The sequence below is a fragment of the Hemibagrus wyckioides genome, linkage group LG02, assembly GCF_019097595.1.
Source record: "Hemibagrus wyckioides isolate EC202008001 linkage group LG02, SWU_Hwy_1.0, whole genome shotgun sequence".
In the NCBI taxonomy this organism is placed as follows: domain Eukaryota; kingdom Metazoa; phylum Chordata; class Actinopteri; order Siluriformes; family Bagridae; genus Hemibagrus; species Hemibagrus wyckioides.
The window spans coordinates 12,479,683-12,502,576 of NC_080711.1; the positions used below are offsets into that span (position 1 = coordinate 12,479,683).

The following is a 22,894-nucleotide window of genomic DNA, read 5'->3' on the forward strand; positions in this document are numbered from 1 at the left end:
TATCACCGTGCAATGCATATCACGTTACCCACATCCATCCCCTCTCATAGACTGTGTGGTTCTTTGAACTTGGTTAATGCCTTAGTCTTCAGCTGGAATATGAAACGCTTATAATGGCGAACATTGAGAATGACATAAAGCTTCGCCGGAGGCACGCGGTGCGCTACAAGAACTTCCATCACTGGCACTGAATCTTTTAGTCAAAAAATGTGACTTGATCCAAACAATCCCATTTAGCTGATTAGTAAATATTACACTGTATTATAAAGGCTATTACTTCCTGGACTTCCTAGTGTTATAAGTGCAGTCTGTTAGTGTAGGATTGGGTCGTGCGCTCTTTATGCGCTCAACACGTAGAATAACTTTTTTTCCCAAAGCCAAACAGCCCAAAAAGTCTGAGAAATCTGTTTTTTAAACAAAGAAACAAAGAAAGCAAATCTTCAATATCTTTTATAGATATATTACTATATTAACAGAGAGAGAGAGAGAGAGAGAGAGAGAGACTACTGTAACTAATATTTGTAATGAAACTTTGAAGCAAAGTAGAAACACTACTGTTCTCGATATGCAATAAAAACTGAAAAAATAATTCAAGAATGTTAAGTCATCTTTAGAAGATCTAGGTCCAAACCTATCACAGACTGTCTGCATATTAGAATTGGGTTCTGAATAAAACCCATTTTGGAACAGCTATGAGCATGTGGGCTCAGTGTACAGATTTGGCTACCATGATCATGCAAAATGTTTCACATGAGGAAATTATATTATTAGGTACACCAGTCTAGTTTACAAAAACTGTCACCAGTCTAGTTTACGAAAACAAGTGAACACATTATACCACAATCAGCAAATCAGGCTGTAAAAATGATGAGAGAGTAATAACGAATGCTGTGGGGTTTTCTTCTATAAAGCAATGTAATTTGCATCTACTCTTTTATATCTTTATGTAATTATGAATCCAGAAATATATACTTAACTATAAAAAGAGACACTGAAACCAACTACCTTTTGGTGCTGATTAAAACACACATCCCATGTATATGTGATTCATCCGAGAGGCCCATTGACACATTTTCTCCACAGATGGTGTGTCCATGTGTCTACCATTATGGCAAATTACAAGTCCTCTCCACCAAAAAGAGAACGTTCCACTCTCAGTTTGTCATTTCCGGACCCAAAAAGAAGATCGCATTCATTACAAACACCACAATATCCCCACTAGCTAAAATCTGTTACCAGGGATTGAAAAAGACCGCCACCCATGAGAGGGCACAAAGGGGGTTCTGTGTATCCCCAAGGCTTTTTCCCAGGCACTGTAAGCTGGCATGTTCGACATAGCAGAGTGTTCATCAGATGACTCCTCAGAATGGGCTCCAGATTAAAAATGCATCAAATTTGCATGATTTGGCATCTTCACTGCTGTTTTGAACACTGGCCATTTTATGCACGTATGTATGAATGTGGATATAATAAAAGACAGGTGTAATTGGTGTAATAATTCCTAGGTTCTGTTGCTTTTATTCTGGTCTATATTGAGTTGCCATATTTGGTACACCTATCTAGTAATTTAGAAAAAAAAAACAGTCAGTTTCTAGTTTGTGTAAAAGATAGACACAGAAAAAACTATTCTAGACAAATAGTAGCTTCCTGTAGCCTTTCTGTCAGAGCAGATAAAAAGCAGAGGAACAAAGAAGACAGAAAGCAGGTCAGCAAAGCTTTTGTTTCCTTCTTGGCCCTGATACCTTTCATCCTGAAACCACATGTAAAACACTGGTGACCCTGAAACAAGGTGATTGAAAAAGAGAAGGGATAGGGTTTGAAAGAATCATTGGTGAACGTACATGACCTGTATATCTCTTTGGATAAAGTCTTTAATGCCTGACAGGTCTGGCAGGTCAGGTGCTATAAATCCGCAGTTCAAAAGGTTGGAGATGATATAAGATGTTCTTAAAACATTCAAACTGGAGATGCCATGACATGACTTTATTTGGTGCATGACAAGAAGATACTCTTTTGTGGCTAACTAATGTCAAGATCAGCTTTTAAAGAAAAGCTATTGATTGAGATCTGTGGCGTATAGGCAAGCCTGGTGACCTGAGAAGACTTGATGAATAGAGCAAAGTCCAACTGAATCAGTGCCATGTTTGCTGAGCTGCAATGCAAATATGAAATATGACTCAGAGCACATTAATATCTCTACTTGTTGATGTATTGTGGCAGTGACCATGTGGTGAAGAAGCTGTTTTATCAGCTGGGACTCCAAAACAAAAGGCCTCTAGATGCTTTGGGTGCAGGAAAAACCTGCACAGGCAAGTCTTGTGTACCTGAGTGAATTATATACTAGGCAATATGGATAAAAGGATTTGACTGACTGGCATTTGTGTCAACACAAGCTGGGTTTTAATTGATGTATGATGTACAAGGCTGTACAAGATGTACAAGAACTGCAGAGAGTGCATTGGAGTGGCTGAAGGAAAAAGAGATGCTAAGTCGTGTCCATGAGAACAGAGCAAGAGACCAAAAAGAAAGGCTCAAAGGATGAGACACAATAAGCAATAGTTCAGGCTAAAGTTTCATGCCTGGCAGCTCATCTGTGGATTAATACACACCTGTGGTTACTAAGCTGAGAGCAGTAATAGCAGTAATACCAGCTGATACACAAAAATGATTTCAACTCATGAATTAGCATACTCACTATGTCCACTACATTAGAAACAGCTGTACATCTGCACATTCATGCAGTTCTCCAAAATCATGTGGCAGATATAGATACAGATACAGATACAGATATAGAGCTTCACTTGACATCAGAATGGATAAAAATGCAATCTCAGTGACTATGACATGGTATGGTTGTTGGTGCTAGATGGGCTGATTTAAGTATTTCAGAACTGCTGCTCTGATATTTTATCCTCTCCTGATGAAGCATACTAGTGTCTTTTACCCACCCAGACACAAATAGCTGGTGGGCTTATGTGCTCTTAAATGCTTTGTGGCACTTCGTGAGAGTACCATTCATTCTCTTCCAAAGAAAATGTAAAGCAATTTTAACCATTGTTATTATATAATACATCAACCATTAACCATTGTTATATGTTATGCACCAAAGCCAGATAATCGTTCCCAAATATGGCAACCACAAGGGTAATTTTTGTCCTCTTTCATTCTCTGCCACCTCTGTTGGTTGCTACAATAAATTTAAAGTATTGATGACATGACAGAATAAAAGGATATGAACTAAGTAGCTAATGTAACCATCCATATTATAATTTTTTAGCAGGCTAAAGCCTATGTTACTTATTTAACAGTTTTCTGTGATCTTTCTATGCTCTTTGTTATTGGAATTTCAAACTAGGAAATCTTGCTCTGGAGGGGTTTATATAGAAGATTTCTTTTTCGAATATATAGCAAAATTCCCCTTTAAGGGAAACTGTGGCTTTTGCTTACTCATGCTTTTTTTTTAACTCTTTAATGTAATTGCCATGACGTCAAGGCAAAACCACAGTCACCTCTTTTCTAAATGACTGTCACAATACATTTTTGCCCACTGTGTGAAAAAGTGGTTTTAGTTTCCATTATATGCAATGCAGAAAAGACTAGAAGACTAAGGATAGTGACAATGTTCCACTGTCCAAAACCCAACTCAGAGTTTATAGATTTTCCATGTTTTAAGTGCTAACTAAACAAAGCATGGATGATTTAAAGGGAACATTTGTGGCTGTGCCAGGTTATGAGACTAAGAATGACTACAGCATTACGGTAACTCCTTCTCGTGTAAGAGCACACACATAACAGTGCTTTTTGCAGCTTTGTGTTTATCTTATTATTGTTCTGTTTTACTTTTGTAAACTTGCATTTAATTCACAGGATCTGAATAATAAAAGACATCACAACATCAAAGTGAGTGGCTTTGCATACAATTAACACTGTAAAAAAAATAAAATGTCATCAAACCAAGAGAAAGTTTCTGCAGAATATAATCAGTATAGTATTTTTCGAGTATATTCTATTAAAAGATTATAATAACCCAAATCTAAAACCTTTTTAAGGTCATTTGACTAATTTCAAGCTGTAAATTTTAGTCTTTTGGGAACATTTTTTTTTTGTTTCTAAATAAATTGTTAGAAATGAGCAAACTTTTTTCAAGTTTTTTAAATTGGCTAGAAACATGCTATATAATGTTAAATTTGGTTTATTATAATCTTACAAGAAATTATAGGAAATAGTAGATTAGCCTACATTAAAGGTATTACCGCTTATTGTCTCTCAGGGTGTCATTAGAGTATAACTGGAAATGTAGCAGAAACAGTTTGTATATACTTCATCCATGCCAGAGCATAAGACATTAATGAAGCTGTCAATCAACAGTACACTTATCCTGACCACAGGGCACATGTGGCAAACCCTCATACTACTAAGCCATGAGTGACATTTCAGTTTGATGGGACACATTATTATCTACATATTATCTACGTAACTAATGCTCTGACAACTGATATGTATGGAGTATTAAGTAATCCTGCTTCCTCACTAAATCAAATTTGTCACCTTTTGTATTCTGTATTCTACAGTTCAACCACAAATCCCTGACCACAGATTCTGACCACATCACAACCACATCCTCCACATACACGCAGTCCTCTTCCACTAAAAGCACTGCCATACGACAGCATCAATGTGCAGAAGCAGGACACTGCGGTCAATCCATAGCACTTTGAATACTTCAGACTCCTCTGTCTCTCTCTCTCTCTCTCTCTCTCTCTTATGATCAAATGACAAAAAGATCTAAAGGGGGTCACATAAGGGCCTGGGATTGGCAACACATGCGCTGTGAGAATCTGCCCATGCATAGTGACCCTATCATCCTTCACCTAATCCCTATTGCCCCCAGCAAGCATCTGGAATCTGTTTAAAAGCTTTTGTCTTACAACTAAGGGGTAACCAGAAATTGTGGGGTTGCATTTACCAAAATTAAATTCCATAATTGCTTCTAAAAGAGAATGTCTTTGTGGATACCAAATGCTCAGAGAGCTATTGTACTCATAAAATAAAATAAACATATTCAGTACATGCTTTAATAAATTCCTCTCTTTTGTGTTTGCCAGCAATGGACTATCATTGAGTGTCCAATGTCACTGGGCAGGAGAGAGCCAAAGCAAGTGTAGCCTGTCAACACATCTCAAATCACCAACTATATGCAACATCATTGAGCACTCACACATGCCTGGTAGAGAACATAAGAGTTCTGGACTTTGTATTCTGAAAAAAAATATTACACATTACACCCATCACACCAATAGATTCATAAGAACAGCTCATTGTCATACACAGAGATGAGTAAAATTTCAAAAGATTGAACTGAAACATTTCTTAGACAGAATTCTGGGAAAAAACACATGAAACGTATCAAAAAGCCATGTGAGTGCTGTGGGGCATAAACCTGTGGAGGATGAAAAGGTGGAATTCCCCCTTTCTCAGGTGATGAAAGAGTGCAGGGCGAGTATGGAGCCTTCTCATCTCACCTAGCTCCAGGCCATGTCAACTGCGCAGCCTGCTGCCAGAAGCCCCCGTTTGCTGATCTGACATCAGCTTTGTAGCTGCTCATGTAATGTATAAATCTAGGGTAAAAGTAATGCAAGAAACTAGGCGGACACCAGCTGTAAAATGTAGGAGAGACTGGTACCTTTGTCATTATGCCTTCTCAGACCCTGACCAAATGCACTGGACTTTGAACATAGAATCTTTTCATTTTGGTGTAATATAATTAAAAAGACAAGTTATCATGCTCTCAAAATTTCATCCGAACACTGCACCCTATACATCTCTTTCATTTACATATTGTCAGGTCTGTGATGCAGCCATTTTTATGTCCTGCATGTTTTGTAGGCCTTCTTACTGACCTGACATACAGGAGTGGCACATTAAATGAGTACTACTATTGAGTGGTAATGTTACATCAACCTTAAAATTATCTAGAACAAAGAAAACCTTTAAAAACTTTTATTAATTTATCATCTTTCACTTTATGGTGGATCTCCACAGTGGATCCGGGGCCTTTCCCAACAACACTGTGTGCATGGCAGAAGAATTCACCCCAAATGGGACAACAGTCCATCACAGGGCAACTTTTGCACACATATTCACACATGCAGGCAATTTAACATAGCCAGTCCTCCTGCTTACATATTTTTAGACAGTAGGAATAAACCGTAGAATCCAGAGAAAACCCACGCAAAAACCCTGGGAGAACATATGACAACACCACACAGAGAGCAACTTGAACTCAGGATCAAACCCAGGACCCTGGAGCTGTGAGCAGCACTGCACCCACTACAACACAGTGAGGCCCAACAAAGAGATGCCACATGTTTATTGTGCAGACTTTCAGTCTTGTTTCCAGTAAGTGAAATAATCCATAGTGACTTTCAGGTGATTAATTCAGCCCGGCAAGAAAAAAACTCATAATCTGCATGGTATGTTTCATGTTATTTTACTATCCACTAATTTTAAAGGCAGTTTATTGTCTCTGTGCACATCACCACATGCAGTTCTATGACATTCAAACCCATCAGTGGCACTATATTTCACAATTGAGGTGTTATGTTTTAGATCGCAATTGTCTGCATTTTTTATCTTATATTGTAACCTGCTCTTTGGCCCTAAATCATGTAAGACCACGTTGATATATCTGTCATTTTTATGGTAACCTAGAGTAATTTTATCTACAGCCAGGATCTTAATACAGTATGTTAAATAATTTCCTTATCATGTCTGATAGTCTTCATTGGTCATGCATATATTCTGTACTTTTATAAGCTTTGGATTTTTTTTGGAGTTTAACATAAAAAATGCTTTAATTGTATTTAAGCTCATGTCATGTTTTCTGTACATGAACTGCAGTCAGCTTGAGAACTATTAAAAAAAGAAAGAAAGAAAGAAAGCGGCTCTTTTCTATATAACAATCATTCGGTTTACGTTAAAACAACCTTGACTGTTTGTTGCTAAAAAGCTCTGATATGTCACATACAATCATCTGACCATCTGACATACTTCTACTGAAAGTTTCAGTGGTATCTAGTGACCTTCAGGGGAACTGATGTTTTTTTGGGTGGATGAAATGAAATGGCTTTCATTCCAAATATTTTGTCAGCATGGTTTGTATCTATTTGTAGATTCGAGCTATATTTGCATTACAAAGCGTCTTCAGATTTTGTGTCAGATCTATTTTGAATGGTCACATTTATAAGCACAGGTCATTTTCCATCCATCCATTGTCTCTTCCCACTTTATTCCTAATTAGGGTCACAGGGATCTGCTGGAGCCTATCCCAGCACACAGGGCAAAAGGCAGGGGTACACCCTGGACAGGTTGCCAGTCCATCACAGGGCCACATATAGACAGACAACCACACACACACTCACTCCTATGGGCAATTTAGAATTACCAATCAACCTAATGTACATGTTTTTGGACTGTGGGAGTGCCGGAAGTAAACCCATGCAGGCACAGGGAGAACATGCAAACTCCACACAGAACCAAGGACTTTCTTGCTGTGAGGCAATAGTGCTAAACACTAAGCCACCGTGCTGCCCCTACAGGTGATTTTTTTTTTAATTAAAAATGAAAATGAAAAAATAAAATCAGACCTGTGTCAGACCTGTGACCCTGTGACCCCTTAATACTTCCATCTCCTGCATCTCGCCAACCACGATCCTAGAAATCAACCTTCTGGCCATCCTGCTCACTGCAAGTGGGCAAAATACACCTGCACCATTTCCACAGGTTTAGTTGTTTAAAGTTCTTAATTATTTCCTTAACTGTGGATATAAGCATTTTAAGTCATGCAGATTTAAAAAAAAAAAAAAAAAAAATCATAGTCACACTCCCAGGAAAAAACTGAACAGTCGACTGTACGAAAAGGTCTATAATTCCTAGGTATGTAATGTCATGATAGTCCTCATTTATTTCAAATCTAATGTAACTGAGGACAAAGCCACAACAACACCAAACATGCTGATAAAATACATTTAACATACTGTAAAATTGTCACCCATGGTTTTAAGAAACTTTTATTCTGAACGTTATCAGCAATATTCATGCCATCAAAACACAATCAACTAAATTAAACATATGCTTCTTTTGATTGTCGCCTGATTGCCCACAATAACATAAACCCCCTGAACTGTGTTTAGGAATGCAACACCAATCATAACAGAGAAAAGGATTGATGGCATAACATAATTCTGTATAAATGTCGGTAATTAGTGATGGCAAACACAGGAGGAAGCTGGGAGACGGTTCAGCCATGTGTTTATATGGAGCTGAATAACACTTACATTATTCTATAGCATTACAGAGAGCTGTATACTTTGTGAACCTCGTAATGAATCCGTCAGAACGGAAGAACAGAAGATCCTTAAATAAACAAATGGAGGGCCATGGAATGTTCCTGGATCAGTTTAATGTGTATTTTAAATTCAGATCAGTCACGGTTTAGTAACATTTGAAATATTTCCCAAAGTTCAGAACAGCACTATTGCTACAATAAACCAAGATAACTAGATTAGAGCGAAAATATTGTATGTTTATGTCCTAGTTGCAGAATATAAAATTGTTTTATATGCTAAATCATTGCTGTTAATCTCTTCTCTGTTTATTCATTTTGATTTCACAGATAGTAACACAGCCTTTAGTTTACTAGAGCAGCTTGTAAAAAAAAATAAAAGCTAGGACACTAAGAGAGGATATGAAAATGTCATTATATTTAGATATTATGTGTACAGTGCCATGCAATGAAATGCTGTAAAGTAAAGACAACTTCATAAAAAATCGGTTTTACTTCAAAGACAAAATACTACAGTGTACAACAAGCAGTAATAAACTAATCGAACTCAGTAAATGATGTGACAAGCCCTTGATTTTTGTTTTCTCCTAAATAATAGTCTCAGGTAAAATTGGTGGAGTTTGATAATGAAATTAGCTGATGAGTTTTGCTGAGCATCTCGGAGAACCTGCCACAGTTCTTCTGGAGATTTTGACTGTCTCATTTGCTTTTTTTATCAAATCATAACAAAACATGTTGCTTTAACATACATTTTTAACATTATGTTTGGAAAATCTGAAATGTTTGTTAATGTAGAATTTGTCAAATAAATATCTATAATAAATGTTGTTTGTGCCTAAGACATAGGTACTGTATATACTATTTAAAAAACAAAATCCTTTAAAATGTGATGCTCTGTACAATTTTGTACTTACTTTCTGAAAACCTGAGTTATTGCAAAATGCAAGAAATTAACATTATGCTGGAAAATAGCATTAAATGATTTCAGATTTTCTGCTATGTTGTTACCTCGGTTAGCCTCAGTTTGGTAGCTCAAAGAAAACAAAGAAACACCTTGTCAGTGCAAGGTTGCTCTACCAGCACTGTACACACAATGCTGAGTGGCATAAAGTGCTCCATCTCTACTGGTGCCAGCTCAAAGGAATGGATGGGGAGAAACAGGAACCCACGCCCCTGTGAAGAAGTCGTCTTCAAAAACCTGAAACCTCCATTCAAGTGAACAAAGCTACTGGAATGGCAACAAACAGATGTGACATTGTCTCTTCATCTTGTGTCACAATGACTACAAAAAGAGAAGTTGCATTATGTCACTAAAAAGTATCATTGAATTGTGTCTGTTTTTGGTTACTGTTGTTGTTGTCGTTTAAGACGTCTTGTCCTGTCGCTGGTTTAAGAACTTATTAAAGCCTGCAAGGTGTTTAAAACTGCATTCAGCTCACTGACGTGGCTTTGAAATTCTATAGAACAGACGTCATCTCACACAATCACGACTCTGACTCACATCCTGGACAGTGTACTCTTAGTGACAGTGATCTTTTTATTTCCTTCCGATCATTGATGTTGTGAAAGCTTCACAAGCTTTACTGTGCTGTTTACATGATTATTATATAGCAAATTCAGTTAGGGAATGGCCTGTTGTTTTAAAGGGGGACAGAGAGAGAGAGAGAGAGAGAGAGAGAGAGAGAGAGAGAGAGAGAGATAGATAGATAGATAGATAGATAGATAGATAGATAGATAGATAGATAGATAGATAGATAGATAGATAGATAGATAGATAGATAGATAGATAGATAGATAGATAGAACAAAATAAACTGAAAGAATGTTCTTCCAGGACTATGGTGCTACAGAAAACTCTTAACTACAAATCCTAGCAGAATGGTCACTTAATTTATACCATGGGTATTCTTCTTCTTTTTAATCTTATGAAAGTACTCGTCTGGTTTTGTATTCTGCTGTAAATGTCTGAGCTAATGCTTTTGTAATTGTTTGGTTTTTTTTTTGTTATTGTATGTTGTACATACATTAACAAACTATTGTACAGTACCTGTTGAGGTACTGTAGTTATATAAATATTCAGTCTTGCTCCATAAAGTCTGGCTGCCCTAACAGAACCTCCAAGTGTGATGTGTGAGCCATGTGATTTTTAAGGTTCATGATGCGTGATTGTATGTGCATGTTCTCCATCATGTATAATTACAGAGAAGCTCACATTGGTTTAAATATATGTATGCCTCCAGTTTTATTAATGAATGCTCAATTCTAATTGGTCAGAAGGTGTTTATTCATCTTTTACAATATCAGATCTAAGAATAGTTCAGCTTGTAAGGTTTATATTAATGCACTCCTTCGAGTATGTTACTGTTTCATTTCCATAGTAACAACATAGACAAGAACTTGTATGGACTACACTGTGTATAATTGTTGATAGGAAGGGTTTTTTTTCCCTGTCAAGAAATGTTTATTTAGTATTATTGAAAGGGGTCTGTAGTGTCAGCACTTTGTTATAGCCAAAGGCAAAGTTGGAACTTGACGTTTTCTGACATGGGAAAGTGTTCAGGACAGATGTCTCAATAACATGACAAGCTGCATTTTTTTTTGTCTTATTAACTTCATGAGAGAGAAAATAGAGAGGCTTACAAGAGAACGGTTGTTTCTACTATAGGTGTTCCAGCCTGTAAAAATGATGTTTCACAACATTAAATACAACTATAAATAAGTGATAATGTATGCGTTGTTTTTTTAACGAATATAAATTGTGTAACCTTTGGCAAATTGCTCTGGCATAAGAGGTATATAAACTTCAAGGTGTGCTGTAATTGGAAAATAATCAGCTATAGTGTGATACTGTAGATCACACCACTTCATCACTGATAATTTTATTCCTTATATATTGCTTCTGTGCTGCATAGGAAGAGCAGACTCTGTCATTTCCAATCTTCAGGTTCTTCAAAACAGTACCTGAAAAATATAAACAACACAGGATCTGAAATCAAACTAGACTTTTGTATTACACTACCCTTTGTGTGTCCACATGTGATTGTAGACACAGACTTGTCTTTTTCTAATGCTTTCTGTATTCTGTATTTTGGGGTAGCACTCAGCAATCCAATTGGAAATGATACCTGTAATGTATTTTCTAAGATGCAGACAGTATTTCAGCAAAGAAAGAATGATTTAATAATAATGATCTATCTATCTATCTATCTATCTATCTATCTATCTATCTATCTATCTGTCTGTCTGTCTGTCTGTCTGTCTGTCTGTCTGTCTGTCTAGGCTGTTAACATCCTACATGTTCTAAATATGGTATGAGGCAAACTGTCTAATACAATAAGTGATTTTTTTTGTAATTTTTTCATGGATGATTGACGGCTTAATATGTAAAACTATCTTGCCTGTAAGAATTTGGTTAATGATGTTGTCAGTCAGTTGTCAAAAATGTCTATGACTATTTTCAAATCTGTAGCTAGTAGCTATACTCCTCTGACAGCGTGAATGTTGTTGATAGCAGTAACAATGTCATTAAAGTGGAAATTTCAGTCTTTTTCAGTTTCATTTCACATCTCAGTCAATCTTGATGTGAAAATATGGAAAACAATGAGAATGTTAATAAAGTGTGAGAAACTGAGTTACTGGGAAAAGTTGATAATTCAGTCCATAGACAATTGTCCAATATACCTGCAACAATGGTAGGTAAAATAAAGATTTTTACTTACTTCAAGAGAAAAAAATAAGAGGAAAACTAAAATTCACAGTAATTAACACTAGCAATCTAACCTGGAGAAATATCAGCTCTCCAAAACCGAGTAATATTTTTGAGGGTTAACTGACACAATAAATAAATAAATAAATATATATATATATATATATATATATATATATATATATATATATATCACTCCTAAATATTCCACAGTCAACTGTCAGCTGTATTATAAGAACGTGGAAGTGTTTGGGAACGACAGCAACTCAGGTAGGTAGGCCACGTAAACTGACGGAGCGGGGTCAGCGGATGCTGAGGCGCATAGTGCGAAGAGGTCGCCAACTTTCTGCAGAGTCAATCGCTACAGACCTCCAAACTTCATGTGGCCTTCAGATTAGCTCAAGAACAGTGCGCAGAGAGCTTCATGGAATGGGTTTCCATGGCCGAGCAGCTGCATCCAAGCCAGACATCACCAAGTGCAATGCAAAGCGTCGGATGCAGTGGTGTAAAGCACGCCGCCACTGGACTCTAGAGCAGTGGAGACGCGTTCTCTGGAGTGACGAATCGCGCTTCTCCATCTGGCAATCTGATGGACGAGTCTGGGTTTGGTGGTTGCCAGGAGAACGGTACTTGTCTGACTGCATTGTGCCAAGTGTAAAGTTTGGTGGAGGGGGGATTATGGTGTGGGGTTGTTTTTCAGGAGCTGGGCTTGGCCCCTTAGTTCCAGTGAAAGGAACTCTGAATGCTTCAGCATACCAAGACATTTTGGACAATTCCATGCTCCCAACTTTGTGGGAACAGTTTGGAGCTGGCCCCTTCCTCTTCCAACATGACTGTGCACCAGTGCACAAAGCAAGGTCCATAAAGACATGGATGACAGAGTCTGGTGTGGATGAACTTGACTGGCCTGCACAGAGTCCTGACCTCAACCCGATAGAACACCTTTGGGATGAATTAGAGCGGAGACTGAGAGCCAGGCCTTCTCGTCCAACATCAGTGTGTGACCTCACAAATGCGCTTCTGGAAGAATGGTCAAAAATTCCCATAAACACACTCCTAAACCTTGTGGACAACCTTCCCAGAAGAGTTGAAGCTGTTATAGCTGCAAAGGGTGGACCGACGTCATATTGAACCCTATGGATTAGGAATGGGATGTCACTTAAGTTCATATGCGAGTCAAGGCAGGTGAGCGAATACTTTTGGCAATATAGTGTATATATATATATATATATATGTGTGTGTGTGTGTGTATATATATATATATATATATATATATATATATATATATATATATATATATATATATATATATATATATATCCCACAATTTAAATTTCTGATTGCAAATAGCCACAGATTTCAAAAGACCTCTTCTTCTTCTTCTTCAGACAGATACAAAATGAACAACCTTATTTTTAGCACTGACTGTGATTAAATACACACAGACACATGGTATGTCTGAAACCACACCCTGTTTACTACTCAGTGCTATTTGCTATTTTGCATTATGTCCTTAAGTGGAACAGAGAATATCCGGTGTGCTCATGAAATCCCACAGTACACTACTCAGGTTTAATGTCCTCTTTATTTGGTAGAGAATACCTATAATGCATTTTGCTGTTTAGGGATTAGGGAGCAAACTGTGGAAATTTTTCATTTCATTTGCAGTTGCATTCCCTTGTTGTCTTGCAGTCCACTGGTGGAATGCAAATCGACTTATCAGAAATTTTCAATCAGTAAAAAAACAATAAATTATTCTATCACCTAAGGTCTGACATAAAATTAGGACTCTGTTGCCTTTCAGTGTGAGAAGTTTTTACCTCTGTTCGGATTTTAGTTCAAATTTTAGTTATTTATGAACAAGCACTTGGGGCATATTATAGAGCAGAAATGGGTTTGATATAACCATTTACTTTGAAGATATAAATATTTGTTTGAGGTATTAGGTAAACACAGAAATACTTACAAAAATCTACAAATTCTTTAAACTCTGAGTGTCTACTTTCATATGAGTCATTAATCACCACTGTTGAGTGTGACATGACAAATAAACTCAACACTAAACATGAACACCAACACAAGGGGAAATCCATTTTTGGCCTCTGGTAAAAAGAGTTAATGTAATACGGTTATTAATTTGTGATCATCCCATCCATGTTGTATCCAGGGACAGGCTGTAGATCCACTGCAGTCCTGAGTAGAATAATGGATGGATGGATGGATGGATGGATGGATGGATGGATGGATGAATGAATGAACGAACAGATGGATGGACAGAGGGACCACCACCTGCAAAACTCAAACTCAGGTAAGGCTGCTAGTGATCTTTGAAAAACTAATATAACACTGTTGGTTGTTTATACTGATTTCTTGATTCTTAAGCTTTGAGTCTTCTTTGATTGGTGGAGGAAATCATACACTGACAGTTTCAATGGGATGTTTACATTCTCATCCCTCAGAAGGACGAGAACAAATATTTGGCTGTACCACAAAAGCCCTTATAAGTACAGAGCACATGGAAGACTGCCTACAAATGTAACACATCCTAAATGTCTGGAAATGTGCCTGGGTTTATTTGGTATTTCTGGATTTAGGAAGATGTTTAAATGCAAAAAAAAAAAGATTTTCTTTGCTGATTTCTTGTCATGCTACATAGACAAACAAATGAGAAAACATTTCTGCTTGTGTTATGTTTCCATCCACTTGCGATAACATACATATCAGTTTTGATATTAATTCAGATTTATTCATTTATTATAAACATTTTATTATAATCACTAAGTATGCTTAATTAAATGAACACCTGCAATACTTTTTTATACTCCACATACTGCAATGTACGATCAACCACAGGAACCAGACGAAAAGAACAAGCATTTAGATTTTAAGTGGTTGTGACTAGTCAATTTCCTAAGCCTGGGTTTGTGGTTTTTGTCTTAGCATTTAGGGTTTGAATTTGTGTAGTGAAAACTGATCTTAGTCCTAAGGCCCAGTGTAAAAGAGGCAACTTGTGCCTTGAACACTAACCTCCAAGGATATTACTAATTAGCAAGAAGACCACTATTTTGGTTATATCACGGCTTCCTCATACAGAATTTCTTGTCTTACATTAGAAGTAAATCATTATCAACTTCAGCAAATTATTTTACAAATTATTTCCCTTGAATTATATAATAAGTGACCTATTAGCAATCTCATCTGCTTCTTTTGAGTGCAATGTTTTCAAACCGGTTCTTTGTAGCTGAATATTAAATTCATTCAGAAAGGACAAAATTTCATCGATTTCAGCTGAACAGCTGGTTTAACAGAAGCCCGGGCCAGTGTTTACCAACCCAGTGCCCCAGTTTAGATATAACATACAAATGAGAATTCGAAAAGCTACACAAACTGTTTCTGTCTAAACTCAGCCTTTAATAATTCAGGACAATAATTCAGTTGTCCTCTATGTTTTTTGTAATGCAGCACCTGGCGTAAGTTTGCACAAACTTTGGCTGTCTTTCATTTGAAGGACACACCTGCTGTGCAGTGAGGACTCTTCCAACATGTGTGTTTGTTTTGGGAATATTATCCCCTCCTGGCATCTAGTGGGATTTCTGTTCAAAAAAAAATCACACGATTCTTTTAACAACAGCGCCACCAGTTGGTGAGAACAGAGATTGAACTCTGAGGAATTTCACCATTGCTACTTTTCCATACAGACAAAGAGTGGATTTAATCACGTACAGTCAAATGTCTGTTTTTTGATCCGTCAACACCATTTGTGTCTGACTTCATAGAATGAGTTCTTATGTTCTAACCGATGTATATATGGTGAAAAGAAAGAAACGCAAAGTAAGAATTTCATTTGTGTGGTTTAACTCTTATCAACTCTTATAACGCTTGAATTGATTCCACTACTAATAATAATAAATCAGGCTTCTTAACATTATAAAACGTGAATAAAAATATTTCATACTGAACCAAATAAAGCATAAACTTTCACTGCTGTAAATCCAGAGGTTATTGAAACATTAGCAGCAGATTAAACTGAAATACCCTACAGGCAATTAAGAACTGACAGATATTTCTCTTTATATTGCCAAAATGTTTATTCTTTGTCCTAAAAATAGATTTCTTAGTGCAATACAGTCAAACAATAGCATAAACACAATCCATCATTTTCAGAATAGAAAACAATTTTCAGCTTTTTGGTAAGATATAAGGCAAGGATGTATTTGCAATCTTTTTTTTGCCTACATTAGCAAAACATCTAATCGGTTACAAAAGATCATAGAATAATTAAATTTAGATTCATTTTTGGTGTTCATTGATAACTCAGAACAGACTTGTCATTTGTGTACCAGTGTGGCTAATCAACATCAGTGTTCTGACTTCCACTGAGGGCTTTGTACCACAACACTTCATGAAATGTCCACACCTTCCACAGAACAGTCCCTCTGAACATTTTTATGTCCTCACTTCTCCATCCATCAGCTCACTCTACTGTCCATCCTTCTCTGCAAAAAAGGACACAATAAGCATCATATGACTGGATTTTTACATTTTTTACAATCATTAGCCGGCACACATGGGACATGTCCATTCATATCGAGCACAAGCATCCCTCCAAGTCCATTACATTCTAAACAAGCTTCATATCTAACTGCCTGCATTTTTTCTGGGTCTGGAGGGATCTCAGTCCTGATGCTCCCCTGTAACACAATCACTGATTCATTAGTGACTGGAGTTCTGGCTCTTTGCAGGGAGTCAGATCCTAACCTAGTAAAATAATTGTAACTGATCACCTTCCTAAATATATTTGAGTACATCCAGAACTTCAACAAGCAGCAGTGTAACTGCAAGAGTCACGACATTGCAAGGGTTACAACACTTCCTACATTTGCGAAAATAAAAACAGAGCGGGACAAAAGCTTGTACAGCTTGTACGCTTCTGTGCTCATCTAAAACGGCTGCTACGTGCTTGAACAGCACATCACTGGTTCATATATTTCTCTGTGATGCTAAACAGTAACAAGTCTTGCCATATTAAAACATAAGAACCGAGGATGAGGTCTGGACAATGGTAACAAGTATTTATAATAGAATAAATCATTAGCGTCCACACATGCAAAGGGACATGAGCAACTGAGCAAAAACAGTACAGTGCAAAAACCCAAAGTTACTTCACATGTAAACACTTCTTATGTGAAAAAGAAGAAGTTAGTCAGCTCCAATGGTGTCATTGCATGTGACTAAAGAACCCAGAATATAGCAAGGTGCAAACAACTATATGTTTTCACTCATCCTATTAGCTATCTAATGAATTGCTTTGTCCAACTTTGATGCTTCCAATGTAATAAAGACTACATTTCATACTGGTCATGATATGGGGGGGATCATTATTTCAGTATGAACACAAGAATAATGATCTAGACTTATTATCATCTTATTATGGGTGCAGGATTTCATTCCAGCCATGACTGAGTCTATTAAAAGACAGCTAACAATAAGGTGTGGCTCTGGCTTAACTGGAATGACACAACATTCCATTGCTGTTAAGGTTCAACACCCCTGATCTAGACACTTTATATAGCTTACATGCTGCACAGAGAGAAATAATACATGAATCCATGATGTAGAGTCCAGGCTTATTATCAGAACCTTAACATTATTATGAATACCTTTTGGGACAAACTTGAGTGAGCTGCTGAATATTCAGAATCGTGAGAGTCCACGCTTGGGTCCGTCATTCAGAAACTCATGACCCAGGCCGTTATTGCACTTCCCACAGCGAATCTACAACATATAGCACAATTAAAATAGAGAAGTAGATTAAAAAGATAGCTATATTAAATAATGTTTTTAACTAGAGCTTCACAGTCAGTGTCACTACTCAATAATAGAGGTTTATAAGGATCAGTTAGCACTGCGTTTTAAATAATTACAATCATCTTAAATGACCAAGTATGTTAGCAGCTGTGGAAACAATTAAATACAACATATGAACATATACGCATTTAAAATGATGGCTGCTGCACTGTTTTGAGATGCTTTTTATGCTCACCATGGTTGTAAAGAGCAGTTATTTGAGTTTCTTTAGACTTCCTTTCAGCTCAGTCCAGTTCAAATAACCAATGTTATTCCACTTATGTAAGGCCAAGTGTAATAATAATAATGGATCATTTTAATGGGACTGAGTGAGTTCATTAGACTGCGTGTGGGCAAACAGTTTTACCTTCAGTGCACCAGGTCGCTCCTCCTCTTTGGAGACACTATCCTTGTGGATAGTGTTAGTGAAGGCAGGCCAGGGAGAGGAGTGCTTATACTTCATATTGCTGGAGAACAGCTCATATCCACACTTTACGCAAACATAGACACCTACACAAGAGAGAGTAAACAGCAGGTTACTTTCCTGTCACACTTGGCATGTCGTGGCAGAACTGGGGGTTTAGATATTAACAATATGCTTAAATATTTAACAACAGTATAGCTTTGAAGACTTTACTTTAAAAGAGCAAACAAACAGGTGAAAATCTGTGAATGATGAAGGGTGAATGATGATGTCAGTTGATTTTAATATTAATTTAATACTAATTAATAATTAGTCATTCTATTTGAAACTGAACACTGAACATAGATAGAGATGTTTATTATGGTACAAGACTGAAAAAATTTGGTCAATGCTGCAACATAACTCAATAGTGATGCTAATTTCCCACTTGTTGTTCTGATCTAAACCCACATGCAACAAAAGTTCAATATATTTGGCCAAGTATGAAAGCTGTGTCCAACCCAGGCATGGTCTAGAAAACCGGTTTGTGGTGCAGCCAAGAATTTACTTCAAACAGAAAGTACTGATGAAGCCCAAACAACAACAGCATGTACTTCCAGAGCAATGTCATGTTCAACAATCTCATTTGTAAAAATAAGTCCCCTTCAAATTTATTCAAATTCTAGGCAAATAATTACCTGGGTGTGAACAAAACAGTGGCGGACCGTCAGGGCCAGCAAGGCCTTCTCTGCTGGCCTAAACAGCAGTGATCTGAATCACTAACGTGCATTTTAATATATTTTTTTCCATGAATGTGTATTAAATTATTCCCAATAGACTATTTTCTACATTTCATAGCTTTTCTCTTGGTTGCACTGCTTAAAATAAGTGGCAATTTTTTAAACTGTCCCATTAACCAATCAGATTTCGAGTTGGCGTCACTGGGGCCATCTAGCAGGCATACGATTATGTCAGCAATTTCACATCTTTTGATTGGATAATTGGAGTAGTCAGAGGCAGCGAACCGCACAAACTAAATAAAATATATATATTTTAACTCACAATGGCTGACAGAGGAGAAGAAATCGATTTGGTCGCAGACATCCTTACAAATGCATTTTCAAGGCGGACTGTAATAAAATGGACTATTCCTTGTGAGGTGTGAAATACTGTAGCCTAATTTCTTTTTTACGTTGCTATTTAACGGTTGATTAGTATCTATTGCCGTGGCATCATAATGATGGTATAGAGGCGGATTGATTCAGAAAGGACACCAGTGAAGGCCAAGGTGTGAAATGCACGGCCTGCCACTAGGACCAAACCATCTGTGGACCATGATAATCTCGCTGAGCTAGGTGCTGAGTAAGTGTACTGGATCTCATGTTTACAACAGCAGAATGTAGTCTGCAAATGAAATGTAATATCATCTACAGAGTAAAGAAGGCATTCAAAAACACAGGTAACAGCACCTCAAGAAAAAAAAAAAGACCCAAACATAAAACAATCAAATGATAAAGAGACAATAATTTAAGAAATAATATGCTGTAAATTAACCCAAAATGGTATTCTGCTGTTAGACAGACAGACAGATTCATTATTATCATGGCACAAAGTACAATGAAATTAAATGTTTCTTCTTATGGTGTAAAAAAAGAGAATAACAAAGAATGAAGGATATGAAAATATTTTTTTACACACAAATACAAATATTGAACAGATGAATCTGATCAGATGGGACTGTTTAATTCTGATATAAAGAAATCGCAGATAATTTATTGCACAACCTTGCACATATGAACTTCCAACTGCCTCAAAGTCTTTGTCTGTTTTTGACAAAGTCTGCCTCAAAGTCTGATGTGTTGTATGTTCCGAGATGCTTTTCTGCACATCACGGTTGTAAAGAGTGATTATCTGAGAGACTGTAGACTTCATGAGTTCCTGACAGTCTGTCCAATCTCTAATCTCTCTCATCACCGATTGTTGTTGTTGTTGTTGTTTACACTATTCTGTGCAAACTCTACATCATAAACTAATACTGTAAGTAAAGTGGCAATGACGGTTACACCAGTATGTGTCTTCCTAAATAAGAGAATGATGCAACACTAAATATACAGTGAGGGAAAAAATGATTTGATCCCCTGCTGATTTTGTACGTTTGCCCACTGACAAAGAAATGATCACTCTGTAATTTTAAGGGTAGGTTTATCTGAACAGTGAGAGACAGAATAATAACAAAAAAATCCAGAAAAACACATTTCAAAAAAGTTATACATTGATTTGCATTTTATTGAGTGAAATAAGTATTTGACTCCTTTGCAAAACATGACTTAGTACTTGGTGGCAAACCCTTGTTGGCAATCACAGACGTCAGACATTTCTTGTAGTTGGCCACCAGGTTTGCACACATCTCACATCTCAAGGAATTTGGGCCCACTCCTCTTTGCAGATCCTCTCCAAATCATTAAGGTTTTGTGGCTGACGTTTGGCAACTGGAACCTTCAGCTCCCTCCACAGATTTTCTTTGGGATTAAGGTCTGGGGACTGGCTAGGCCACTCCAGGACCTTAATGTGCAGGACCATGTTTGACGGTGGGGATGGTCTTCTTGAAGTCATAGGCAGCATTCCTCCTCCTCCAAACATGGTGAGTTGAGTTGATGCCAAAGAGCTGGATTTTGGTCTCATTTCACCACATGACTCATGACTTCACCTCCTCTGAATCATTCAGATGTGCACTGGCAAACTTCAGACAAGCCTGTACATGTGCTTTCTTTAGCAGGAGGACCTTGCGGGTGCTACTGGATTTCAGTCTTTCATGGTGTAGTGTGTTACCAATTGTTTTCTTGGTGACTATGGTCCCAGCCGCCTTGAGATCATTGACAAAATCCTCCAGTGTAATTCTGGGCTGATTCCTCGCCGTTCTCATGATCATTGAAACCCCATGAGGTGAGATCTTGCATGGAGCCCCAGACAGAGGAACACCGACAGTCCTTTTGTGTTTCTTCCATTTGGGAATAATCGCACCAACTGTTGTCACCTTCTCACCAAGCTGCTTGGAGATGGTCTTGTAGCTCATTCCAGCCTTGTGTAGGTCTACAATCTTGTCCCTGACATCCATGGACAGCTCTTTCTAATCTGATTGATTGCTTCCTTCTGTGGACAGGTGTCTTTCATACAGTTAACAAGCTGAGATTAAGAGCACTCCCCGAGAGTGCTCCTACTGTAATCTCAGCTCCTTACCTGTATAAAAGAGCCAGAAATCTTTCTGACTGATAGGGGATCAAATACTTATTTCACTCATTAAAATGCAAATCAATGTAGAACTTTTCTGAAATGCATTTTTCTGGATTTTTTTGTTGTTAATCTGTCTCTCACTGTTCAAATACACCTACCATTAAAATTACAGACTGATCATTTCTTTGTCAGTGGGCAAGCGTACAAAATCAGCAGGGGATCAAATCATTTTTTCCCCTCACTGTATTAGAGATATTAACATCCATTAAGAACAAGATACGAGGAAAGAGATTAAAATCAACTCTGAAGAGCTGGCAAGAAAAAAAAATCCCAAATAATCTAAATAATAATTCAGCATTGTCATTTCACTTTAATAGGGTGCAGAAACCTGAAAGGCAAGTTAGATAACTGCTGTTTTGTAAGTACATTGTGTAATGGACCAAAGTTTGCATCTGAGAATTTGTATTTAATCATAAAATCATACCTTGTTTAGAAAGAAATAAAACAGTTCACCACGCTCATGTTAGTGGAAGTTAAATAGGAAGTTAAATAGAAGCTCATTCAAAGTTGCCATGCTGCCCAAACCTGTTTTCCAGCGTGAACATTACTATATAAAGAGTTCGCGGAGTCACGGCGAGAACTTACCGGCTTCGAAGTGATTTTTAAAGATCTCAGCCCCGCTAAATGAACAAAACATGGTTAAAACAAAGCGGTGCTTGGCGATCAGTTTCGCTCTTAATAAACAGTCCCAACTGATGTGGTCCCTTTTTGTGAGCCCGACTACTCTTCGGCTTTTGGCGGCGTGTCCGTGCCACGTGACCACGTTTGGCGCAATCGCGCAGCAGTGATTATTCTTAATTCGGCCACACGATGGCAGCATTTCTTAAAACACTACATGTGAATCAGGTCAGTTTTTGAAACTGATGACCACTATCTATCTTGGTCAGTTGTTTGCTATTCTTACAAGGTGTTTTTTTGTGTTGGTTGGTTAGTTGTTTCAAAATGGAGGCTCGTCTAATTAAATATCCAACAATTTGCATTTATGTAACCGGTCCTATCTGACCGCTGTCACAGCTGCCAAACTCATAAAACCCTTATGGATTCTACAAAATTAACAGAAATGAAATACAAATAATCAGCAGAAGGATTTTAGTGAACATATAGTAAATGTTTGCATTACACATCTGATCATTTTCCCTTTTAACCCGTTACATTTACACACAAAATAAAAGCGACTTTTCTAGTCTTTCTGGGTTAGCATTGATATACTTATTTCACTTTGAAGACATTCGTAGGAGATTATCTTATTAAAAGTATTTTGTTCATTATATATAGACGTTTAAGAATGCAAGTTTTTGGTTCTG

General features: G+C 37.3%; 1 protein-coding gene across 1 annotated transcript; it reads right to left on the minus strand.

The window, feature by feature from the left end:
• Positions 1–16,168: 16,168 nt before the first annotated feature.
• msrb1a (methionine sulfoxide reductase B1a) lies at positions 16,169–22,360 on the minus strand. Its single transcript, XM_058403789.1, has 4 exons — positions 22,176–22,360; positions 18,264–18,406; positions 17,710–17,824; positions 16,169–16,545 (listed from the first exon to the last, which is right to left on the minus strand). Exons 1-4 carry the CDS (start codon positions 22,225–22,227, stop codon positions 16,529–16,531), a joined length of 327 nt encoding a protein of 108 aa, XP_058259772.1. The 5' UTR covers positions 22,228–22,360; the 3' UTR covers positions 16,169–16,528.
• Positions 22,361–22,894: the final 534 nt, after the last annotated feature.